General features: G+C 35.7%; 1 protein-coding gene across 9 annotated transcripts in view; it reads left to right on the top strand.

The window, feature by feature from the left end:
* Positions 1–22,290, top strand: part of SCAF8 (SR-related CTD associated factor 8) — a 180,440-nt gene that overhangs the window by 65,844 nt on the left and 92,306 nt on the right. For 5 of the 9 annotated variants that reach the window (XM_007114518.3, XM_055087425.1, XM_007114516.4 and 2 more), the window contains 5 exons: positions 564–697; positions 2,320–2,464; positions 4,419–4,487; positions 6,864–7,082; positions 8,312–10,431. In XM_007114518.3, the coding sequence (XP_007114580.1) occupies positions 564–697; positions 2,320–2,464; positions 4,419–4,487; positions 6,864–7,082; positions 8,312–9,765 (2,021 nt within the window). In that variant the 3' untranslated portion in view covers positions 9,766–10,431. Of the gene's footprint in view, positions 1–563; positions 698–2,319; positions 2,465–4,418; positions 4,488–6,863; positions 7,083–8,311; positions 10,432–22,290 lie in introns of those variants that run through there. The other 4 variants (XM_028494808.2, XM_055087427.1, XM_028494807.2 and 1 more) reach the window with 2 other exon arrangements.

The following is a 22,290-nucleotide window of genomic DNA, read 5'->3' as shown; positions in this document are numbered from 1 at the left end:
GTGAGACCAGTATGGCTTGAGCATAGTGAGGAGTGAGTAGTAGGAGATGAAGTCAGAGAGGTACAGAGGGGCGAAGTCATGTAGTCTTACTAGTCATTCTAATGACTTTGATCTTTAAGGGAGGTGAACCTTTGGAGGAACCATTGGAGCTGCTTTGTTGTGTTTTTGCATTTTTCCGTATTTTCAGAAAGATCTTTCTGTATTGGGTTGATACTTGTTGTTTTCCCCTTATACCTTGTGACAAAATACAGAATAAAGTTGGTTTGTCTTAAATCAGACAACCTTTGAGATACATATCTATTATATCCCTTTTAAGTGTTTTCTCTAGACTAAATATTTTAGTGTCTTTGATTTGTGCCTCATGTCATGCTGCTTTCAACTCCTTAGTATCCTAATCAGATTTATCTCAGCAGAACCAAATAGGTTGGCACCTACAGCTGTGGACACATCTTAAAGATGTGCCAAGGTAGAGGAAGGACTATTCAGACATGAAATAAACGTGTACATATAAAATGAAAAATTGCACCTATCCAGAGGAAATCAATTTCAAATATTTTGTTTAGAGTGGGAAAGTGTGAAAAGCTCAGAACCCGTTAAAGAGACGGTCCAGACAACTCAGAGCCCACCTCCAGTTGAAAAGGAGACAGTGGTCACAACCCAGGCAGAGGTTTTCCCTCCACCTGTTGCTATGTTACAGGTTAGTGCTGGGTGTTTTTTTATTGTTTAATGTGTTGTTTTACAGTTTTGTTTTTACTCACGTCTTTACTTTATAAAACTTGGAAGAAATTGTCCAAAATAGATTAATATTAAATATAAGCATTTTTGAAATTTTCCTTTTAGAAAAAGTGTAATTCATATTTAAATGTTTATTTATTGAACAAATATTTGTTGACTGCCTGCTCTGTGACATTCACTGTTCTAGGCACCTGGAATAGGGATATATCAGTGGGGAAAAAAAACCAAACACAAATCCCTTCCCTTATGGAGAGTTTGTTCTCAATCAGGGAGACAGAATATATAAAATTAATAAGTTTATAAGATACTGTGGAGGGGAGAAGGTAGTATAAGGATCATCAGGAGTGCCTGGGTAGGTGTTTAAAATTTTAAATAAAAGGGTGATGTAGGCTTAATTGAGAACAAGACATCTGAGCCACAACTTAAAGTTGCTGAGGCAGTTAATCATGTGGCTGAAGAAAGCGGTAGAAGCAGAGGGAGCCGCCCACGCAAAGGCCTGCAGCCAGGAGCGTGTTTCGTGTGTTTCTGGAGTAGCAGGCGGGCAGGAGCAAAGTGAGTGAGAGGCAACTTAGTGTGAGTGAGACCTCTGGGGGGGCTTTGGTTTTCACTCTGAGATGGGGATCCATTAGAGGACTTTGAAGAAAGGAGTGACTCAATCTGGCTTAGAGTTTTAAAGGATTGCACGGGCAACTATTTTGAGAATAGAACAGTGGGCATTGATAAAAGCAAAGAGACCAGTTAAAAGACAGTTGCAGGAATCCAGGTGAGAGATGAAGGTGGCTCGGACTGGACTGATGGCAGTGAAGGCAACGAGAAGTCGTCAGATACTAGGTGTATCGTCATGGTATGGCCAGTGCACGTGGTCGGATTTGAGTTGTGAGGAAGAGCAGAGGCAAGGTTTTTGGTCTGAGAAATTGGAAAAATGGAGTTACCATTATCTGAGAGTGAAAAAGACCGTGGAAGTATGGTTTGGGAAGGACAGTTGGGAGTTTAGTTCTCTGCGTGTGCAGTTTGAAGTGTCTTTCTAGACAGCAAAGTTGAGATGTTGAATGGACCATTGATACAATGTGAACTTTAGGAGAGAGGTACAGCCATGCCATAATACAGATAAATATTTGGGAAGTGTTGTACCTAGGATGAGTAAAAGAATTGATGGTTAGGAGTAGAAAACAAATTAATGAGAAATTCAAGCCATTTTAAAGCTGTTAGTGACATGCTTCCTAATGGTGATTAGATCGCATAACATAGCTAGGTATTATAAACTTAGTAGGAGATGGCAGTGTAAAATTGAGCATGGTATTCACTGTTGAAGTACGTGCCCACATCTTTACATCACTTGAATATAAGGTAGATTTCACAATCTCTGCATATACTGTTTGTTGAAAAATACTGTCTTGCTTTTACCTCAAGTAAGTTCACTTATAAGAATACAAAAAGGAAGGAAAATAAACCAAAACAACTTAATATAATGACATTTGTTACCTTCCTATAAAAGAAACAGAAGTAATTTACCTTTGTCCTAAGATGTAATTGTTGTAGATGGATAAAATGATACATGGACTTTTTATTTTCTATCCACAAAAGATTCCAGTAGCTCCAGCAGTGCCTACAGTTAGTTTAGTCCCACCAGCATTTCCTGTGTCCATGCCAGTTCCTCCTCCTGGATTCAGTCCAATTCCTCCACCGCCTTTTCTCCGCGCGAGTTTTAACCCTTCACAACCACCTCCTGGTAAGAAATTTTCATCTTACCGTTTGAACTCTATTTAGAATATCATTTAACATGTTCTTTTTCCAGGTTTAAACGCTGTAGAGCAGTGATTCTCAAACCATAGCTTACATCCGAATCACTTGGAGGGCGTGTTAAAGCACAGATTGCTGCCCCAGCCTCCTTTTGAGTCAGTGGAACTGAGGTGGGGCAGGACAGTTGCATTTCGAACAAGTTCCCAGCTGACGCATATTGTTGGTGGACCACACTTTAAGAAGAACTGACAGAAAAGAAATGGAATCCTTTAAAATCATTGAAATGCCTTAAAATAATTTAAAATGTATGTTGAAGTTTTTATATAAAAGTTCTCTATAGTTATCACCCATTCATCAGAAAGTATGCATTAAATTATATAGATTAGTCCTCCTAAAAATCATTAGATTTCCATTTTGACATTAGAAATTATAGTATGTCTTAAAATGCTAATTGAATTCATAATACTTTTTTTGACCTAATAAATTATAGATAAACAGAATTTCCTTGAATCATTGTTTCTAGGTAAAAACTATAGGTTACTTAACACATATCAATTAAATATAAATAATTGCTTACATAGGTTAGAGATAGAGCTTTTCGTATTAGGTCGTGGAAGGTTTAAACAAATAAAGGAGAGAGATAATACAAGGGATAAAACGATATATGTTGTTTTTCAAAACTATTTTTTTTGAACTTCACGAATTATTTGTATACTATAGAAAGAATTACTGAACTGACTTCTGTAATATAAGTTCTTAGTCATTGAATAGAGTTCCTAAAAACTCAACAAGGCCAAAAAGTAAATTCATTGTCTGAAAATGGTTGTAATTTGTCATGTAATGTAAATTTTTAAAATTACAGTTTAATACATAATTTGAAATTGATGCAGATTTTAATTAGAACTTTATCTTTTTATATTTTAAATATTGGAAAACTACTCATCAAATATCTTCAATCACAAATCTGTATTTGTGATTGAAATTAAAATTTTTTCTCAGAAGTTTTTTTGTTTTGTTTTGTTTTTTGTGGTATGCGGGCCTCCCTCTGTTGTGGCCTCTCCCGTTGCGGAGCACAGGCTCCGGACGCGCAGGCTCAGCGGCCATGGCTCACGGGCCCAGCTGCTCCGCGGCATGTGGGATCCTCCCAGACCGGGGCCCGAACCCGGTTCCCCTGCATCGGCAGGCGGACGCGCAACCACCGCGCCACCAGGGAAGCCCCCAGAAGATATTTTTAAATGATTTTTTCAAAAACCATACCACATGGATTTTATAGAGTCTTTATCTAGCATTCATTTGTTGAAAATCACATATCTTTTTTCCCCCTTATTCTTAGCCACTATTTTCTAATGGAATTTAATGGTAGCTCTATATTTTAAAAATGCAGGGAAGCAGGTTTATAGTTTGATCACCTGATATTTAAAATCATAAAACAGCCAATATTAAATTTATTTTATTTATTTTTTATTAAGATTTGTTTCAGTTCTCAAAATAAAATATAGTAACATCCAAGGTTAATAAAAGTATTCTGATATAGTGGGTAAACAGCATATACATCAAAGAAGTACAATAGCACATTTTACAGATGACATTATTGCATATAATGGTATCAGCAGCTTGAAATACAATGTTTAACTTCCCATGGAGTCACCATGCTAACATATAAATAGGTTGCCTGGCTTGGCTTAATCATTGATTTTACAGCATCATAGAGCGTGCCAAGTAAATGAATAGGATATGCTCATGATAGGGATCTCTATGCTTTCCTTAGCTTATGAAGGATCAAATAAGGTAGTGTATATAAAAGTAATTTTTAAAATGGAAAATATATTCATAAAATGAGGTAGTAATGACTGTTTTAAGAATGTAGGATTTCATTTATAGCTGTTGGAATCTTTGATTTAAAAGAAAGTAACACTTTTTGGTCTTTTTTTTTTTCCATGTAGGTTTCATGCCACCTCCAGTTCCACCACCTGTTGTACCACCACCTGCTATTCCACCAGTAGTACCAACATGTGAGTTTTCTACTTTAAGAATTTTCTTTCTTTATGATAGTGATAATGTGTTGGTTCTCATTTTTGTGAATTATTGATAATTTTTTTATCATGGAAGTTTTCAGACAAATGCATTTTTTTTGGTTAAATGATTTCTAACAAATTAACAGTATCATATGACAGTCCATATTCAGATTTGCTCTGTTGTATCAAATTTGTGTTTTTTGTTTTATGTATAAAATGTCTTAATCTAGAGCAGCCCCACCCACACCCCCCTTTTTAAAAATGCTTCCTGTCTTTGACTTGTTGAAAAGCAGTTCACTTCTGTATGCAAGATCCCAAATAATGGGTTTGGTGTTTTTGCTTCTTTGTGGTATCATCCTTGAATCTCCTGCAAATAGAAAGTTTTTAGCACCATAGGCTTGTTTGGAATATGCTTCAACTTTTTTGGTAAGAATACTTAACAAGTGGGGTGCTATGGACTTGATATTATATCACATCAGGAGCCACGCAGTGCCTTCTTGTCCCACTTTTAATGATGTCATACTAGATCAGAGCATTCAGATAGTGGGACCTGGTCATTTTAAAAAGTCGCCCTTCAAATTTTCATCAGATGGTTTCATCCTTTGATTATGATTGCTGAATCTACTTTTCATTAGTTGCAAAGTGGTGACCTTCCGAATTTTGTAATTCCTTCCACATTTCTTAGCAAGAATTTTTTCTGTAAAGAAAAACTTTCTCTTATCAACTAGTAGTATTTAGTTACCTTGAAGTACAGTTGTACAGGAGATGCTAAATTCTTTCCTGTAAGTGCAGTTTTTCAGAGTAATGAGTTCTATGGATATTGCCTGTGATATCCAGTGACTGAAGGTGGGGGAGGATTTCTCTTATTTCTCCTTCTCCACTCCCTTCCCTCTACTTTTTTCTCCTTCACTTTTAGTAGTGTTTATGGATTAATGGATTTTTACTTCCAAGTGGTTGCATTCACCTTTCTTTTTGAAGTTCAGTTTGTTCATTTTTGGACAAGTAAGAGCCTTTCATGTTACTTCTCTATTCTTTTGAGATGACTGCACCAGTTTTTGAGAGCTTTTTGGCCTAATACTAGACCAAAGGACTTTATTGCAAAGAGAGTGTATATGATACAGAGCTTTATGTTTTGGTGTTATAACCCACTTTTCTTAACATTTTTAAACTCGAGACTTCAGTGTTTAGACAACATTGGGATCTTTTTTGTGTTACTGTTGGTTAATTAGGAAGAATTGTTTATTCTTTCTGAAAATTAGAAAAGCGTTCAGAAGCCGTTTCTGAATTCACCATTCACAGAGACTCACCTTACTTAGAGCCTCCCTCCCAGTTGTTTCTCCTTACACTGTTCATTTTGGAAAACCGGGGATCAATTAAAGGAGAAAGAGAAACACCACTGTGTGTGCCAGCTGCTCCCCTAATTGTTTACACTGTCTTATCTAATTCTCATAATTCCCATACATGATCCCGGTTGATTTTTATCCCTATTTTACAGCTGTGTTCTGTGCTAACAGTTTGTCTAGGTAGTCCAGAGTTAAAAGTGAGGATAAAAGTTTCTAAAATCCCAAAGTACATGATTTAGTAGTGTTGTGAAATAAATTTGACTAGAAATTCTGTTTGTGATTTTTATATTCCTCTAGCTTAGTTTTTTAACATATAGGTGACATATACAGAAGAGTTTTTCTACCCGTTCTTTATGCCTTTTTTTTATATCTTTATAAAAAGGAAATGTTTTTTCCTTTTTATTTGTAGTTCTCATCTGATGAGTTTCCTACCTCATTTGACAAAAAGTAGTGAATGTAAAGACCCTAGTACTTACATTTTCAACGAGATTGGGCAGATTTTCATTCTCATATTTGTCGGTCTTTACCAATCATTTCTCTATATTTAGATATTCCCATACTGGCATCCTTGAAAAATTAAGATTTTTTTTTTAATTGCTGGGATTTTGTTCTTAAGGATGGATCCTTATTTTACTAAACATTTCTCTTGAAAATATTTCTAAAAATTGTTGTTTTTCCCTATTTTTAAAAAATGAAGCTTTCTAAATATAATTTAGCTTCTTCAGGATGACTCATTTGTCATTTTGAGCATCAGTTATTATATAATGTGCTAGGTGATACAGAGATGCTATTAAAGGAAACACTCAAGCTGCCAGAAGTTAGTTTTCATTATAAACGAAATAAAGGGACCAGAAGAAAATTCACATATGTCATGTTAACTGAGCAGTCTTACCAGATAATTGGGGAAAGAGGATAGGAAGTCATTTAAAACTTTGGCAAGACCAGTGTTGGTCATACTTAATATTTTAACCTAGCACATGAATTGATTAGCTAATTAAATCTGAAATATATATTCTCCTTCTTTAAACAGCTTTAGTGCAGCCGCCATTATCTATGACTCCAGAAACTGTGAAAGATGTTGGATTTGGTAGCCTTGTTTTGCCAGGTGGTTCTGTTGCCAGCAGTCTTGCTACTTCCACTCTGCCAGCTGGAAGTGTTTTTAATCCTCCAACTAAACAAGCAGAGCCTGAAGAAAAAGTACCTCATCTTATAGACCACCAGATTTCTTCTGGTGAAAACACCAGATCAGGTAAAAAGAAAAAAGAAATCCCCAGAAATACATAGCTAAATCATAATCACTACTTCTCTGTATTGGTGTTTAATTCTTAGGTGCCATGAATGTGTAAAACATTTATCTCCTAAAATTCCTGTTAAAAACAAATTTGGCATTCTCTTCAGGACAGTATAGATTTTGACACCTTTCCATTAAGACTCCTTCTCCTCCTTTTTTTGGCCTATTGGAACTGTTTTAATGTGTTATCAAAATAAGATTGCACAAAATATGTATACTTACAGAAAGATTAAAACAAACAAGTATTAGTTATAAGTAACTACTACCAGATATCCAGCTAGGTTTAGAAGATAAATATAGTTTTGAAAGCCGTGAGTCCTTTTTTTTTTTCTTCCTGCAACTGTAAAGTAGTTTATTTACTTGCATGATGCCACACAACACAGGCTTCAAGTAGCAGAGCCAGGAATTAAACTCTCTTTTTTAGTTTTTTTAAACCTGCAAGCTCAGTGTTCTTTTGGCTACACTATACATCTTTTTTTTTTTTTTTTTTTTTGACATCTTGGAGTATAATTGCTTTACAATGGTGTGTTAGTTTCTGCTTTATAACAAAGTGAATCAGCTATACATATACATATATCCCCATATCTCCTCCCTCTTGAGTCTCCCTCCCACCCTCCCTATCCCACCCCTCTAGGTGGTCACAAAGCACCGAGCTGATCTCCCTGTGCTATGCGGCTGCTTCCCACTAGCTAGCTATTTTACATTTGGTAGTGTATATATGTCAGTGCTACTCTCTCACTTCGTCCCAGCTAACCCTTCCCCCTCCCGGTGTCCTCAAGTCCATTCTCTACGTCTGTGTCTTTATTCATGTCCTGCCCCTAGGATCTTCAGAACCAAAGTCCTTTTTTTATGGCACCACTGTTAGTATATATTAAGAATTGTTTGTACTTTAGAAAGACTTTTGTTAAAGGTGGAGAATCAGTATAAAACCTTGTTTAACTTAAAAAGATTTCATGTAAAGATTTTAGGTAGCAGCCCCACTTATGTTTTAATATTTAAATTTCACCACGTATGGTATTAATAATTTTAGCTTTAATTTTTTAATATCTAGTATACCTGGATTCTTGGGGGGACACAAGTAGCTTATTAAGCTAACTACTGGAAATTATAGCATTAATAATTATAAACATAGTTTCCTTTTCACACCAGAATGATTGTTTGTGTTATTTTTCTTCTTTCCATTTTAGTGATTCCAAATGATGTTTCAGGTGGCTCTGCGATTTTAGGAGGACAGCCGCCAAATGTGACGAACAATTCTGGAATTCTGGGAGTCCAAAGACCAAATGTATCAAGTAATAATGAAATTCTTGGAGTCCGGCCATCTAATGTTTCCAACAGTTCTGGGATTATTGGAGCCCAGCCACCAAATATTCTAAATAACTCTGGAATTTTGGGAATACAGCCACCAAGTGTGTCGGGTAGTTCTGGACTTCTGGGCATGCTACCCCCAAATATACCTAACAATTCCGGACTTATAGGAGTACAGCCACCCAGTGTTCCAAATACTTCTGGACTTTTGGGAACGCAGCCACCAGCTGGGCCTCAAAACTTACCCCCTTTAAATCTTTCTAATCAAAGGATGCCTGCAATGCCAATGATAGACATTCGTCCAGGACTAATACCACAAACACCTGGACCAAGATTCCCTTTAATGCAGCCTGGAATTCCACCTCAGCGGGGACTCCCTCCCCCAGCGGTATTTGATTCAGCTCTTCATCCACCACCCCGTGGTCCTTTTGCTCCAGGAGATATTTTTAGTCCACCTGAAAGACCTTTTCTAGTTCCTGGAAGACAAAGTGTAGACAATGTTGCTAATCCAGAAAAAAGGATACCACTTGGGAATGATAACATTCAACAGGAAGGAGATAGAGATTACCGGTTTCCTCCCATAGAAACCAGGGAAACCATTAGTAGACCTCCCCCGGTGGATGTTAGGGATGTGGTTGGACGGCCTGTAGATCCAAGAGAAGGTCCTGGAAGGCCTCCATTAGATGGTAGAGATCATTTTGGAAGACCTCCTGTAGATATTAGAGAGAATCTTGTGAGGCCAGGCATAGATCATCTTGGTCGAAGAGACCACTTTGGCTTTACTCCAGAGAAGCCCTGGGGGCATAGAGATTTTGACGAGAGAGAGCATCGGGTTCTTCCTGTCTATGGTGGTCCAAAAGGCTTACATGAAGAAAGAGGTAGATTTCGGTCTGGAAACTATCGGTTTGATCCTAGAAGTGGTCCTTGGAACAGAGGATTTGGACAAGAAGTTCACAGAGATTTTGATGACCGCAGAAGACCCTGGGAGAGGCAAAGGGATAGGGATGACAGAGATTTTGATTTCTGCAGAGAAATTAATGGAAATCGTTTTGGACGAGATAGAATTCAAAACACCTGGGTCCCCCCTCCTCATGCTCGGGTTTTTGATTTTTTTGAAGGGGCCACTTCTCAACGAAAAGGTGATAATGTGCCTCAGGTTAATGGTGAAAATACCGAGAGACATGCTCAGCCACCACCTTTACCAGCGCAGAGTGATCCTGAACTTTATGAAAAACTGACATCTTCAAGTGAAATAAACAAGGAGAAGAGTGACACAGTTGCTGATATAGAGAGTGAACCAGTGGTAGAAAGCACAGAAACTGAGGGGACATAATCATCACTCAGTAGGTAAAAGATACATTTTGTAAAGTTGTCATCTCTCTGTAATAGATTAATGGCTGACTGGACCATAGTTGTTCACTTTTGTCTGCCAGAATTAAGTTAATCTGATGTTCATGTTCACCTTTCTCTTAAAATAATTGTACAACTGACTTGTATAGACATTGTTCTTAATATGAACATGGTAGGTAAACATTTTTTTATTTTTCTGATAAAATATAAATGTTGCCCCCAGATTCTTTTAACTTCAAGGAAATGAATAACAGCTTGTCAGAGACTTCCTATGGAAGAAAGAATTTTTTAGCTACTACCATTAGGTTGGATATGGTAATAGATATATTTCAAAATAGCAAGCGGTGGTATATCTTATCCATATCTTTAGGCTGCTGCAGAATTTTAAGGTAATAGACAAAGCTGTGATATTTTATGCAAAGACTGGCTCTAGATATTTGAGGAGCACAATACAGAGATTTTAAAAAGTGATTTTGTAAAATCTACACTATGGTCTCTGTTTCTCCAAAGTAAGTGTTTGTGATTTGTTCCTCATACTGCAGTGAGTAAAAAAGAAAAAAGAAAAAAAAGAAAACAACATAAATATTAAAGTACGTTTCAATGTTGGGTGAATTTTGTTTTTAGATGCCAATAAAACTTATTTGTTTGATAACAGTGTTCTAGGAATTGTATTTTTTTAACCTACAGATTCTTTAAACCATGGATCATTAAGCAGCATGTGCTTAGTTGTTGCAGAATTTTTCTATTACTCGTAATAACAACAACAAAGAACCATGTGGTTGAAAAAAGCATGTACTTTGATATAAAAATCATGCAGTCTCATTAGTATGTGTGTAATATCTGTGTATATTTATTGCATAAGTCATGTAGAGTTTTCTTTCTCTGTACGTCTATTTTCATGCACATACAGAGAAAAATAGAAAGTTGGTAGTTTAGATAATAAAATATTCTTTAAAACTGGATAGAAAATAAGAGAAATTTGGCTAATTGACATTGCTCATAGTTACAGCTCTTAGCCTTTGTGATGATAAAATAAGAAATATTGTAAAGAAATACATTGGCAGTTTGGCAATTCTCTTTTAATACAGTTAAGCATGAAGCCAGATTTAGCATCAAGCTGAATTCCACGTAAATGCTTGCATTGCTTTGTTTCACACTATTTGCTATTCTGCATAGATAGTGCTTATACTAAAGTACTTACCGGTCACTTGCCTGAAGTGAATTTCTCAGTTGCACAAAATGTAGAGTAGTGTTGGTGGATTTTAAAACATTAACTTGTATACCAGAAACAATGTGTCCGTCATGTGTTTTGTAGGCTCTGCATAACGCTGTTCAGATTAGCCTCCAAGGTAAACTGAGTAGCAGAAAAATTTGGGATAAGTTTCCTGTTTTATTTATTATTATTATGTTTTTGCTTTTGCTTTTCATTTATTTGCTGTTTGTTTCTCCTTTGGGTTTTACATATATACACATATATATAAAACCATTGATGTTTTTCCATTTCTAATGATGGCTTTCATTTGGTCCCATGAACAGTTGCTTTGTCTCCTATTCCAGTAATTCCTCATTTGTTCTATTTACCTAAAATTCTTAAGTTACATTTGTCAAGCCCCCCACCCCACCCCGCACCAAAAGACATGATGGAGTACACCAGCCATTGAACATTGGGTGATTTTTGCTTCCCTCTGATGAGCTATAGATCTTTAAGGATTCTCGCCAAAAATAAAGTCTTTTCTTCTTGTAGGTTCTGAAATAGAAATAGTACGTTATTTATTTTGTTTTTTGGAAAAGTGGATGAGAGAGGGAGTTTGGTGTTTATTTCTAGGGTAATTGAATTCAGTCCAATAATTCGAGTTGGTTTCAGATCATTTCCTTGGGGTAATGGGAAAAACTGTGACATTGGTACGAAGTTTTAATATTCTGGAAAGATTTAGCCTTGTCCTTAAGGAAATTATATTAACTGGGATTTCTCTCAAACTACTTTAGTTACATTTATCATTATCAAAATTAAGTGACGTTCACTTGGATTAAGTAGCAATAAAAAAGAAAGTGAGACTTTTCAGTGACTTTTGATCCCAAGCTTTTTATCACCCTTGGGCCTTCATGTGCAAACTTGAAAACAAAATGTGTACAAGTATTGCACTGGTTTGACGATTCTGTTGGTGGAAGTTACCTAATCAGTTGTCAGTACTGTCTCCTAGAATCCCATCTTGGAAATGTGTGACATTCTTAAAACAGCTGAAAAATAATTATGTGTAGTTAGGCTCACTTTATCCTTGTATTGTTGTGTAATGTTTGAGTGAAAGGATATTATTCACCCTCATACTGAATTTCCAAAATTGATATTTACGTTCACTATTTTTTTTTAAACGGTGGAGAGAAAAGTTAATTGTCTTACTTTGCTAAGTTTCACATAAGTCCTATCACATTTTTGATGCTTTTGATCACAGTACTGCTGTCACTAGAATGCTAGCAATTAGAAATATGCAAGGAGTACCTAAATACTTTAATAAAACAGTTGAAGTGCTGCAGGCAATAATTACATTAGACAGGAGATCACATAGTGTTTTGATTTGTGATATGTTAGAAAATGATAGGACTTAGTGTGGTATTAGTAGATTGCAGCGTTAATAGACATTAATTTCTAAATTTTTTTTATGTGTTTAAACATTTCATTAAACATTGGCTTCTTTTCTTAGCATGAATGCATATACTGTAGTTTGATCATTTTATGTTGTCGATAGAAACTTATTTTAAAGCAAGGTAGTCTTTACAGCATATCATAGGCGGAATGTTCCTTTATTTTAATTTTATTTCAATGTGTAGGGTGTACAGAATACTTAGAAAGCATTGGAAGATGGAATAGTATAAAATTATTTGTTTAAAACTCTAAAAATGACTTCATTTAATTAATTATACAATTTATTATTTAAACTATTACATTCTTACCAGAGCAGTTGCTCTTGTTCTGATAATTCAGTTGCTTCACCAAATTTATTGGCCATTTTTCACAAATTTGGGGTTGTTTTGGGAATGGAACAGTTTTGTTACATTTAAAAAGAAAGTTACCTCTTTTAATTTGAAAAAGTATTTTCTTATAAACACTAGTTCATCAGATCTAAGGTGTCATTGATTGTAAGAAGCACCATTCAGAAATTTTTAAATGCTTCCAATATGACATGCCAGCGATTATAAGACACATTTGTAATTCAGAAATGTCAAAATGTAAAATGTGTCTTAGGATCAAAGAAATACGGTATTTTTTTGGTGTGTGTGTGTGTGTGTGTGTGTGTGTATATATATATATATTCCCTTACTCAGTAAGTGATTTAGAAAAATTCTGATTTTTTTTGTCATTGTTTATATTTTAGATGGGCACAACATTTAATGAAAAAAATTTAACATTTGATTAAAAATAATTTTGTTATACCTTATGTGCCTTCATCATTATTGGGTGCTATATTAAAATGTTTTAAGGGCTTTTAACTCTTTCAAAGAAAAAAAGCATTAACATTTTACTCTTTAAATATTTTACATAATGAAGAAGAGAGCAAGTGTATATTCATTTTTAAGATAGGCAAAATAAATTAAAATTATGTAAGAAATCATAAATATTACAGTGTGGCATAGAATTATAAATGTTTCCTTAATTGATGATGCTGTGGTTTTATAGGAAACATCTTTTAAACTAACTTAAGTTGTAGGCTCTAAAAATTTTATTTTCTACTTCTGAAAAAATAAGGTTGCTACACTTTTTAATGGGAGATGAAAAACAAGATACCTTGATCCAGCAAAACTTTCTAGAACTAGAATTTAAAATTAATGGCACAAATTGTTTTCTTCGGGGGCATACTTTAAATGAGGGCATGTGTATTGAAAGCTATATGAAATACACTTTCTCTGTGGTTCTCAGCCAGGAAATGTGTGACAGAAGAATCACCTGTGGAGCTTTTTGAAAATACTGGGGGGATGGTCACCACAGACTTACTAATACAGAATCTCCTGGGGAGATACATACTCACGTTCATACACCAACACACACACACATACCTTCCACATATCACCACTTTAGATATGTTAAAATATGCAAATAATGTACCATACACTTGAGATTTTTTAACCTTTTTTTAAAATAGTGATACATAATTATTTTTAGTGTTTCAATAAAGTATACAGTTAATTGTGGTCATTGGTGTTGGAGGGTGAATAAAAAATAGAGAAGTCCATCACAGATGTTTTAAATTCAAGTGTTAATCTAAAAATGAATTATTATAGCAAGAAAGGAATGAAAGAATGACACATATGAGATGGTTTTGTTGGAAGTATTTTTGACCCAGGTGAAACTTTGTTATCAGATACCTCAAAGAAAAATTTACTAGATGTATCATGTAATTAAATGCTTTGACTATAAAAAGGGTCCCTTTGGGACCAAAACTGCAAGCATTAAGCTTATCAGGGATTAGGAGTAATGTTACTAGTATATTAGGAGTAATGTTACTAGTAATGTTACTCTAGTAATGTTACACTTAGATGTGGGGTGCACATCAAAGACTAATGCAAGTCAGTGGTTTATTTTGGCATGAGCTTTGCGCAGACATTTTTCTTCCCCTCTACTTAGATCTTTTTTTCCCCCCCCCAGGGGGCTCTTCACCTCATATATACTTAGAATTACTCTGCCTTGTTCTAGTCAAGATATAGAACAAATATTCTAAGTAATCTGTAAAATATGTGTAGTATATCAAGGGGTAGAATGGTGCTAATGGGCTAACTTTATATTGTATGAGAAATGTGAGATGCTTTGGATAGTAGGGTGACCTGTAGTGAAGGAAGCTGAAGGCATGCTTATGCAGAGCCCAGTAGGTGGTAGAGAGTGCACTTGGAACTTGTGACCTTGAGCCCTGAGTTTAGTGAGAATTAGATGAGTTAGTTTAATGAGCGTATGAAACCCACACAGCAGCGGCAGAAGGTAGCACTTGATTGACCTGTGTTGTTGTCCTCCCACCACTATCGCTCAGTCCGTGGGCGGCTGTCACTGTTGTATCTTATTTTTCTGCCTTTCTCAGAATTCTCATCACAGCACCTCCCAGCCTCCTTTTTGACCTATCATTCCAGGCAGAGGCTATCAGTTGGATTTGTCTGTTGAAAGCAATTTGCTACTCCTTTGCTTAGTGATTTCTAAGGTCGTTTCCAGCATTTAAATACCTTGAGTCAATGAAATAAGTTTTCTCTTCTGTAAAAGACCAGCTGAGGAAGCAGGAGGAACAGAGGGAAAGGTTAACAATATTGGAACACTTTTTAAGAGCGCATAGGTTTTATTGCCTTTGGGTTTTCAAAACTAACATTTCTAAATATATGTCTTCGGACAAGTTACTGCGCCTTGAAGTATCATTTCTTAAAAGCTGGCCTGCAGGGCTGCTTTTTTTTTTTTTTAACTGATGATAATATTAGCTAATATTTAATAGGCATATACTGTGTGACAAGAACTGGGATGATTTTATTACCTGCATAATATAATTCTCATTAAGTCCTGTGAGGTAGTTGTTGCTTTAATATCTCTTACTAAGAGAAACCTGAGTCACGGATTTAATATCCTAAGATCTCACCACTTGTAAATATTTGAGCAAAGATTGAAACCCAGGCCTGTCAGATTAAAAAATTAACATGTACCACTTAATAAAGTGCCAGGCACATGTGGCAGAGGTTCACCAACTGTTAGTTCCTCTTCTCTTTAGAAAAGGCAAATAAATTTGTGCAGAAAAACGTAACATGCGTACCAGGCTTATCCTTATAGGGTGAGGCTGCAGTGAAACACTGAACTTGTGTTTTCACTGTTAGAGGTGTACTTGGGGCTGTCTTCTTTTCCGGTGTCTGAACGTTCACTTCAGCTTCATTTTCTTAGATTCTACTTTCAGGATATGTTTTTTTCTTAAAGTGATACCATAGTGTAATATTGTTAACTTTCTAAATAACTTGCTACTTTGGAGGCAGGTTTGTGTTGCATTGATATTAAATAAGATTTCTTTTTGAAAACACCTTTTCCCACAAATTAAATAAAATTTCAAAACTTTTTTATTCTTTAAAATGTGTTAATACTTGTAAAGCAGAGCCAGTGATAGCTTCCAAATTTATATTTTTGTGGCTTTGGCAGCTCCTTTCTAAAATGTGGCGGTTATACACTGTATATTTAGCCAAAACTTAGCACTCAGTTTTCTTGTGTATAAAACTCATATATTAGGAATATTCCGTGGCTTGAAATACGCGAAATATGTAAAGTTATCTTTACACGTAGTAAGCTTTCAAAGTTAGTCGTTATTCACCACTTGAATTCAAGCAGTCTGGAGGTTAGCTGTTGTCTTTGGTAGTAGTGAATAATTTACAGTTATTTCACTTTATTAGAATATATGACCTGATTCTAGGCTTTCTTCAAGTCACTAAACTTAGATTCATATGAGGTTTAATCCACAGCATGTCATGGTGCTGGCCTTTGATCACCTTTTCCAAAGTCTTTGGACAGATGATTCTAAACATTGTGGCCATATTACTGCCTAATCCAAACATCAGGGGAACATGCTTATCATATTTGTGAGTTATACTTCTATTTCTACTAATCTTGCCAAAGTTAATTATTATTTGCTTATGTTATGATTATTACATGAAATAAAAAGTTCTTGCATTTGAACAGTCGCTTTTTAATGACATGAGTCTTGTGTTTATTACTGAACTTGGGTCAGTTTACACATTAGTAAGAATATTAGTAAAATCAGAAGACTTGTATTAAATAAATAATCTTTGAAAGTATAAAAGATAACTTGTTTAAGAATTGATCTCCTCTGGTTGTTGAAACTACTTTGAGCCTTTTTAGATAGGCAAAGGTAGCATTTACCTTCTTAGAAGGTTCTGAAAAACATCACATCACATAGCACTGTGGTCATACCCAGGGTAAAGATTTAGAGATTTCTAAGTAGTAACGCTATCAGGGCTTCATTTAGGACAGTGTTTTTTGTTTTTTTTTTTTTTTTTTTGCGGTACGCGGGCTTCTCACTGTTGTGGCCTCTCCCGTTGCGGAGCACAGGCTCCGGACGCGCAGGCTCAGCGGCCACGGCTCACGGGCCCAGCCGCTCCGCGGCATGTGGGATCCTCCCGGACCGGGGCACGAACCCGTGTCCCCTGCATCGGCAGGCGGACTCGCAACCACTGTGCCACCAGGGAAGCCCAGGACAGTGTTTTTTATAAAATTTATTTAATAATATTTGAATTACAGTCCTCTTTTTATCATATTACTTTCTGAATTGTTAGCCAAATAGTGTCTGACCATATGTTAAAATACATTCTTATTACAGGGAGAGGGGTTTGAGAGTGGACAGAAAATTTTTAACGTCTGTATCATTGACATTCTATATAATTTATCTTCAGAAATACACTGTTTGGTAGGATTCATTTTCCCTTCTTTACAAATAAGCAAACTCAAATCCATGGTCACACAGCCTTTGATTTGCATAGGTGTTTGAACCCTGGGTTTGCTGACTTCAAAGCTATGCCTTCCTTAGAAAATGCTCTTTTGGACAGGTAGATTCTAATTATAATATATGGTCTGTATAATTAATTTCATAGAGCTGCTGTAACAACATACCAAAAAGTGCGTGGCTTAGAACAACAGAAACTTAATTTCTCATAGTTCTAGAGGCTAGAAGTCTGAAATCAAGGTGTTGGCAGGGCCATTCTCTCTCTGAAGGCTCTAGAGGAGAATCCTTCCTTCTTCCCAACTTCTGGAAGTTCTCAGCAATCCTTGTTGTTCTTGGCTTGTAGATATGTCACTTCAATCTCTGCCTGTGTCATCACATGGCTGTTTTCCATCATGTGTCTTCTTCACATCTTCTTTCAATGCTTGTCTGTATCTAAATTTTCCTCTTAAAAGCACACCAGTTATATTGGATTAGGGGCCCACCCTACTCCAGCATGACCTCATCTTGACTAATTATGTTTATAATGACCCTATTTCCAAATAAGGTCACATTCTGTGGTACTGGAAGTTGGGACTTAAACATATGTTTTTGGAGGACACATTTCATAACAACCTATGACTGAATTCTGTAACTATTTAAGAGCTAAGTAAATACACTTGGAACAGTTTAAAACATACAGGGGGGAAAGATCGTCACATTTTAGAGTGATGAAACACATCTTTATAGAATTCCATTTGTAAATTATTTGGGGTGTTATAAACAAATTTAAAACCTTCATGCAAGTATTGCAAATTGTTAAATACGATAGCCACTGCCTAGCTTTTAAGATGAATTTGTAATGCCCATACTTTTATGTTTTTTTAGTAATACTTCAACTAACAAATCGGCAAAGAAAATCCAAAAGTATTGGCATTATGTAGCAAAGAATCTATTTACTGCAAATTATTCTTGCACTTAAAAAAATTCATGCTGACTTTTAAAAGTGAAGGTTTTTTAGACTTCATTAAATATAGCTACACTGAAAATATGCAATGTGTCTTTCCATTTCATTTCTATTGTTTCTTTTTTAGAGTATATTAGCATTTGTTTTGTCTGCTCATTAAAATTTCCCGTTAAGCAAGTGATACAACCATCATTTTGCTGTTTCAGTGGTTTGTTAGAAATAGGTTTTTCATTTACCAAATAAATTAACAATTTGTTCACTGTTTTTATTTATATAGTAGCATAACCTTAATATATTTCTCTATTTTTTCATACAATTATCCAACAAAATCTTTGAGTGAAAAATGGCTTTGTAGCTGACTGAATCCAAGTTGTATAAATATATAGGTCTTTACTAAATAGGTGTTTTAACAAGGTCCCCTATAACTTTTGTAGAAATTTGAATGGCGAATTCTGATTTTCATTTGAAGAGCACCAAAGCACTTAGAACACTGCCTGGCATGTAGTATACCTGGGTGTTCACTATTGTTGTAATTGTCCGAAATGGCTAATAGAGACTTTGGGGGCATGCAAATCACTGTTGTATATTAATTGCAGATAATTAAGGGATAATTTATGCAGATTTGAATATTAACAACCTCACATCAGCGGGTAGGGAGAGGGGATGGGATGGAGTTGTGTGTTCTTGGAACTTTAAACTCTGAAGTTTTTTTTTTCTACCTCTACAGCTTACTTAGTTATTCGAGCTTTATTTGTGTTTCTGGTCCTCAGTACCAGTCTTTAAACATAGGGAGTTTGATTTGTTAGGCTAGTGGCAAGCCTGCTGGCGTACCTGGCTTGCTGGTAATAAAGAGATGGCTGTGATCTAATTACAGGAAGAACAATTAGACGGCTTCCCTCCTTTTGTTAATTGTCTTAATATGTCCAGATAGTAACAATTTAATGGTGAAAACATAGTATTCCTCATTTGCTTATTCAGCAAAGTAGGAACTCAAGTTTTAAGAGTAGAGATTTTTCCATGGGACTTGAAAAAGGCTGATTCGATTAAAATTTTAAAAAAGATTTATACTTTTCTCATAAATACACTCATACTAAAAAGAAAGTTGTTGGGACTTCCCTGGCGGTCTAGTAGTTAGGACTCCACGCTTTCATTGTTGAGGGTGAGGGTTCAATCCCTGGTCGGGGAACTAGGATCCCACAAGCTGCGCCATGCAGCCATGTGGGGGAGAAAAGAAAAGTTGTTAATCACTGAAATAAACAAATTACTTTTAAAAAATTGTGTCTGACTCAATCCATTGTATGGGAAAAATTGTCTTACTCAAATCATTTGGAAAAATGCTTGAGAAGAATTTTTATTAGACCTCCCTATATGACCCTGAGAATTTGAAAAGCATATTTAGAGTTATTTTATCCCAAATTAAGTCTGTCAAATAAAATTTGAGGTCTCAACAGATATTATCTACTTGAGAGAGAGAAGCGGAGTTACTTAATTACTGTCCATTCTGGACTATCTAGTCATTCATAGCAACCAGTTTAGGAAGACACAGTAGGGATCTTGGTTCCATTGGAAACCATGAAATGCCACAATAACTGTAGTTACCTGTACTTCCAAATGTAAAGCAGTAATTTAATTTCTCATCAGAGCTTAAAAAAAAATAATAGCTAGACCCTTTAGGGGATAATGTAAAATTTAATTGTTACCTTGATATAGAAAGCTAAATTTGGAATTTGGCAATCCCTTCAACTGTGTTACAGCTGTACTTTTTCTTTGCCACATGCTGTAGATGCAGTACTTTAAATGGGGAGGTGTAAGTACAAACTACCTGTCTGCAGATCCACAGCTCAAAGCCTTTGTTTTAATTTGAGCTCTGTGTTGAAAGTTTTCTTCCTAACATGACTTCTGTACTCTGAGCAGATAAACTCAGTAGTGTACATTTTAATTAATGGCAGACAAAGGGTGACTTCTTAAATTAGTATCAGTTTTCAAAGGGCCAAAAAAGGATTTCCCTTACACAGCAGCATTTTCATTTAACTGTTAGTAAAAGTAGGGAATATGGGAATGTTTATGGATGAAGGAAAATTTCTAATGGAGGATTCACCTGAGAAACTTTGAGAATAAAGGCACTGACAAGCCTTTGGATCTTAGGAGCCTCCAGCTATGTGATTATTCTAACTATCCAAGGGTTGTAGATGAGGGTATGGCCTTGATTCTTTTCTAAAGCACTAAACATCAGATGGAAATGATTTTCAGAGCATACAGGAATAGTATAACCAGGTCTTGAAATCAGGATGACATCTAAGTCCAGAGAGTTGAGCAAGGCTGACATTTTGTGAATTGTCATTGAGTCCTTTCAAGGTGTGATTTTCTCAGTTTCTCCAGAAGAATACTTTGCTACTTTTTCCCTTTGTTCTTAGCGGTTTAGACAGCTCTCTATCCATTGTCATTAACTCCAGTGATTGATGGTCTGGTGGAAAAAGAAAGTCGCTATTGACTACTTATGCCTTTTGTTGCGTTTTGTTGTCAGATATCTACTTTGGCATCTTAAACAAAGCATCTCGTCTGGCTGGAAGTGGTTGAGCCAGGTTGATTTTTAATGGTGTATATTTTTTCTGTTGCTCAGTGAGTAGTCTTTGCTTTTGTTTCTCTCTTGACTGTTTACATTTTTAATTTAACATTTCATAATGGTTTCTGATAATCTAATACAATTTATACACATACATGTCATATATGTACATGCATATGTGTATATATCAGGCAGGCATCTTCTCAACCTTTAGCAAGCTTTGTAGATTTTCTTTTGATCTTTTTATGATTGTACTTGAATATTCTCTCAGGAATCAGACAACTTAAAAGCAATATTTTTTCTTTTCTCTGCTTTGAGTCTCACACATGCTCAGCAACCTTGTAGTTCCTAGGAATTAAATCTTTAAAGGCTGATATAGTCTCATCAGGGCCAACTCAGTCTTTTTTTTTTTTTAGCATCTTTATTGGAGTATAATTGCTTTACAGTGGTGTGTTAGTTTCTGCTTTACAACAAAGTGAATCAGTTATACCAACTCAGTCGTTGTTAGAAAAATGACTCCTTTAAATGCCCTAATAACTGGAAATTAATTTGTACTCAGTACTAAATGTATTCTCAGAGAATGAGAGCAAGCAAGAGAGCTGCCTTTAATTTTTAAAGCAGTAACATTTCTGATAGCTGGCTGAAAAAAAAAAGTAGCTTTAAATGATTTTTGAGTTATGATTCATCTTCTGATTTAGTATAGCCTAATAGTACTCTCTAAAATTACTGTCCAGTGCTCTCAATAGCCTCAGTACTATGGTTCACTTTGTGGATTTTCTTCCGCTTCTTTCTTTGCACCAGCTGGTACCAAAGACGCCAGAAGTTAATTGAGACTGAATAAGAAAGACTTCAGAGAGAAGACCGAGATGTGAGATGAATGAGAGGGATACAGCAGTGGGCAGGCATGTGCCCCTTTTTGGCCTTTTGACTTGTTTCATATTCAGTATTCTACCAAAAAGAAACCTCTCTTCTTTTATTTTTTATTTTTTTGTAAATTTTTTGAAGGCTGTTTTATGGGCGTCCTCTTGGATGTTCTGATTTATGAACCACCATTCTAAACTCCTTTTTATCAAACTGATTAATTCAAAGTGAAGTACATGATTTCATTGAGCCATTGCGCCTAGAATGGATTGATAGAAATAAAAACAGTATGTTTGGCTCATCGTGTATTTAGAGTACATATTTGAAACCCAAGCAGTAGACCTCCTGGGATGATGATAAACAAGCAAAAAACCCAGACACTTACATGGTTTTGGAATTTAACCCAGGAAAGAACACCCCATGGGTGGGCCTGCTCAGATAGTCTGATGTACACCCTTGGGCCCTCTTTAGTATTACAACCTGTGGTAGTAAATGAGGATTAATAGCGTTCTCATTGCCTTTGCGCCAACATGATCGTTTCTACACCCTTCTGCTCTCTAAGCATTTTATGATCTGGAATTCGCTTCTGTTAACAGGGCTGCTGAGGCCCTAGCACCGTTCTTGCTTCTGGCTTTCTCATATTCTTCTGATCTTTTATGGCTTTCATCTTTAATTAAA

Source organism: Physeter macrocephalus, chromosome 10 (assembly GCF_002837175.3).
Source record: "Physeter macrocephalus isolate SW-GA chromosome 10, ASM283717v5, whole genome shotgun sequence".
NCBI classification, from domain to species: Eukaryota; Metazoa; Chordata; class Mammalia; order Artiodactyla; family Physeteridae; genus Physeter; species Physeter macrocephalus.
This window is presented reverse-complemented; position numbering and strand designations above follow the sequence as displayed.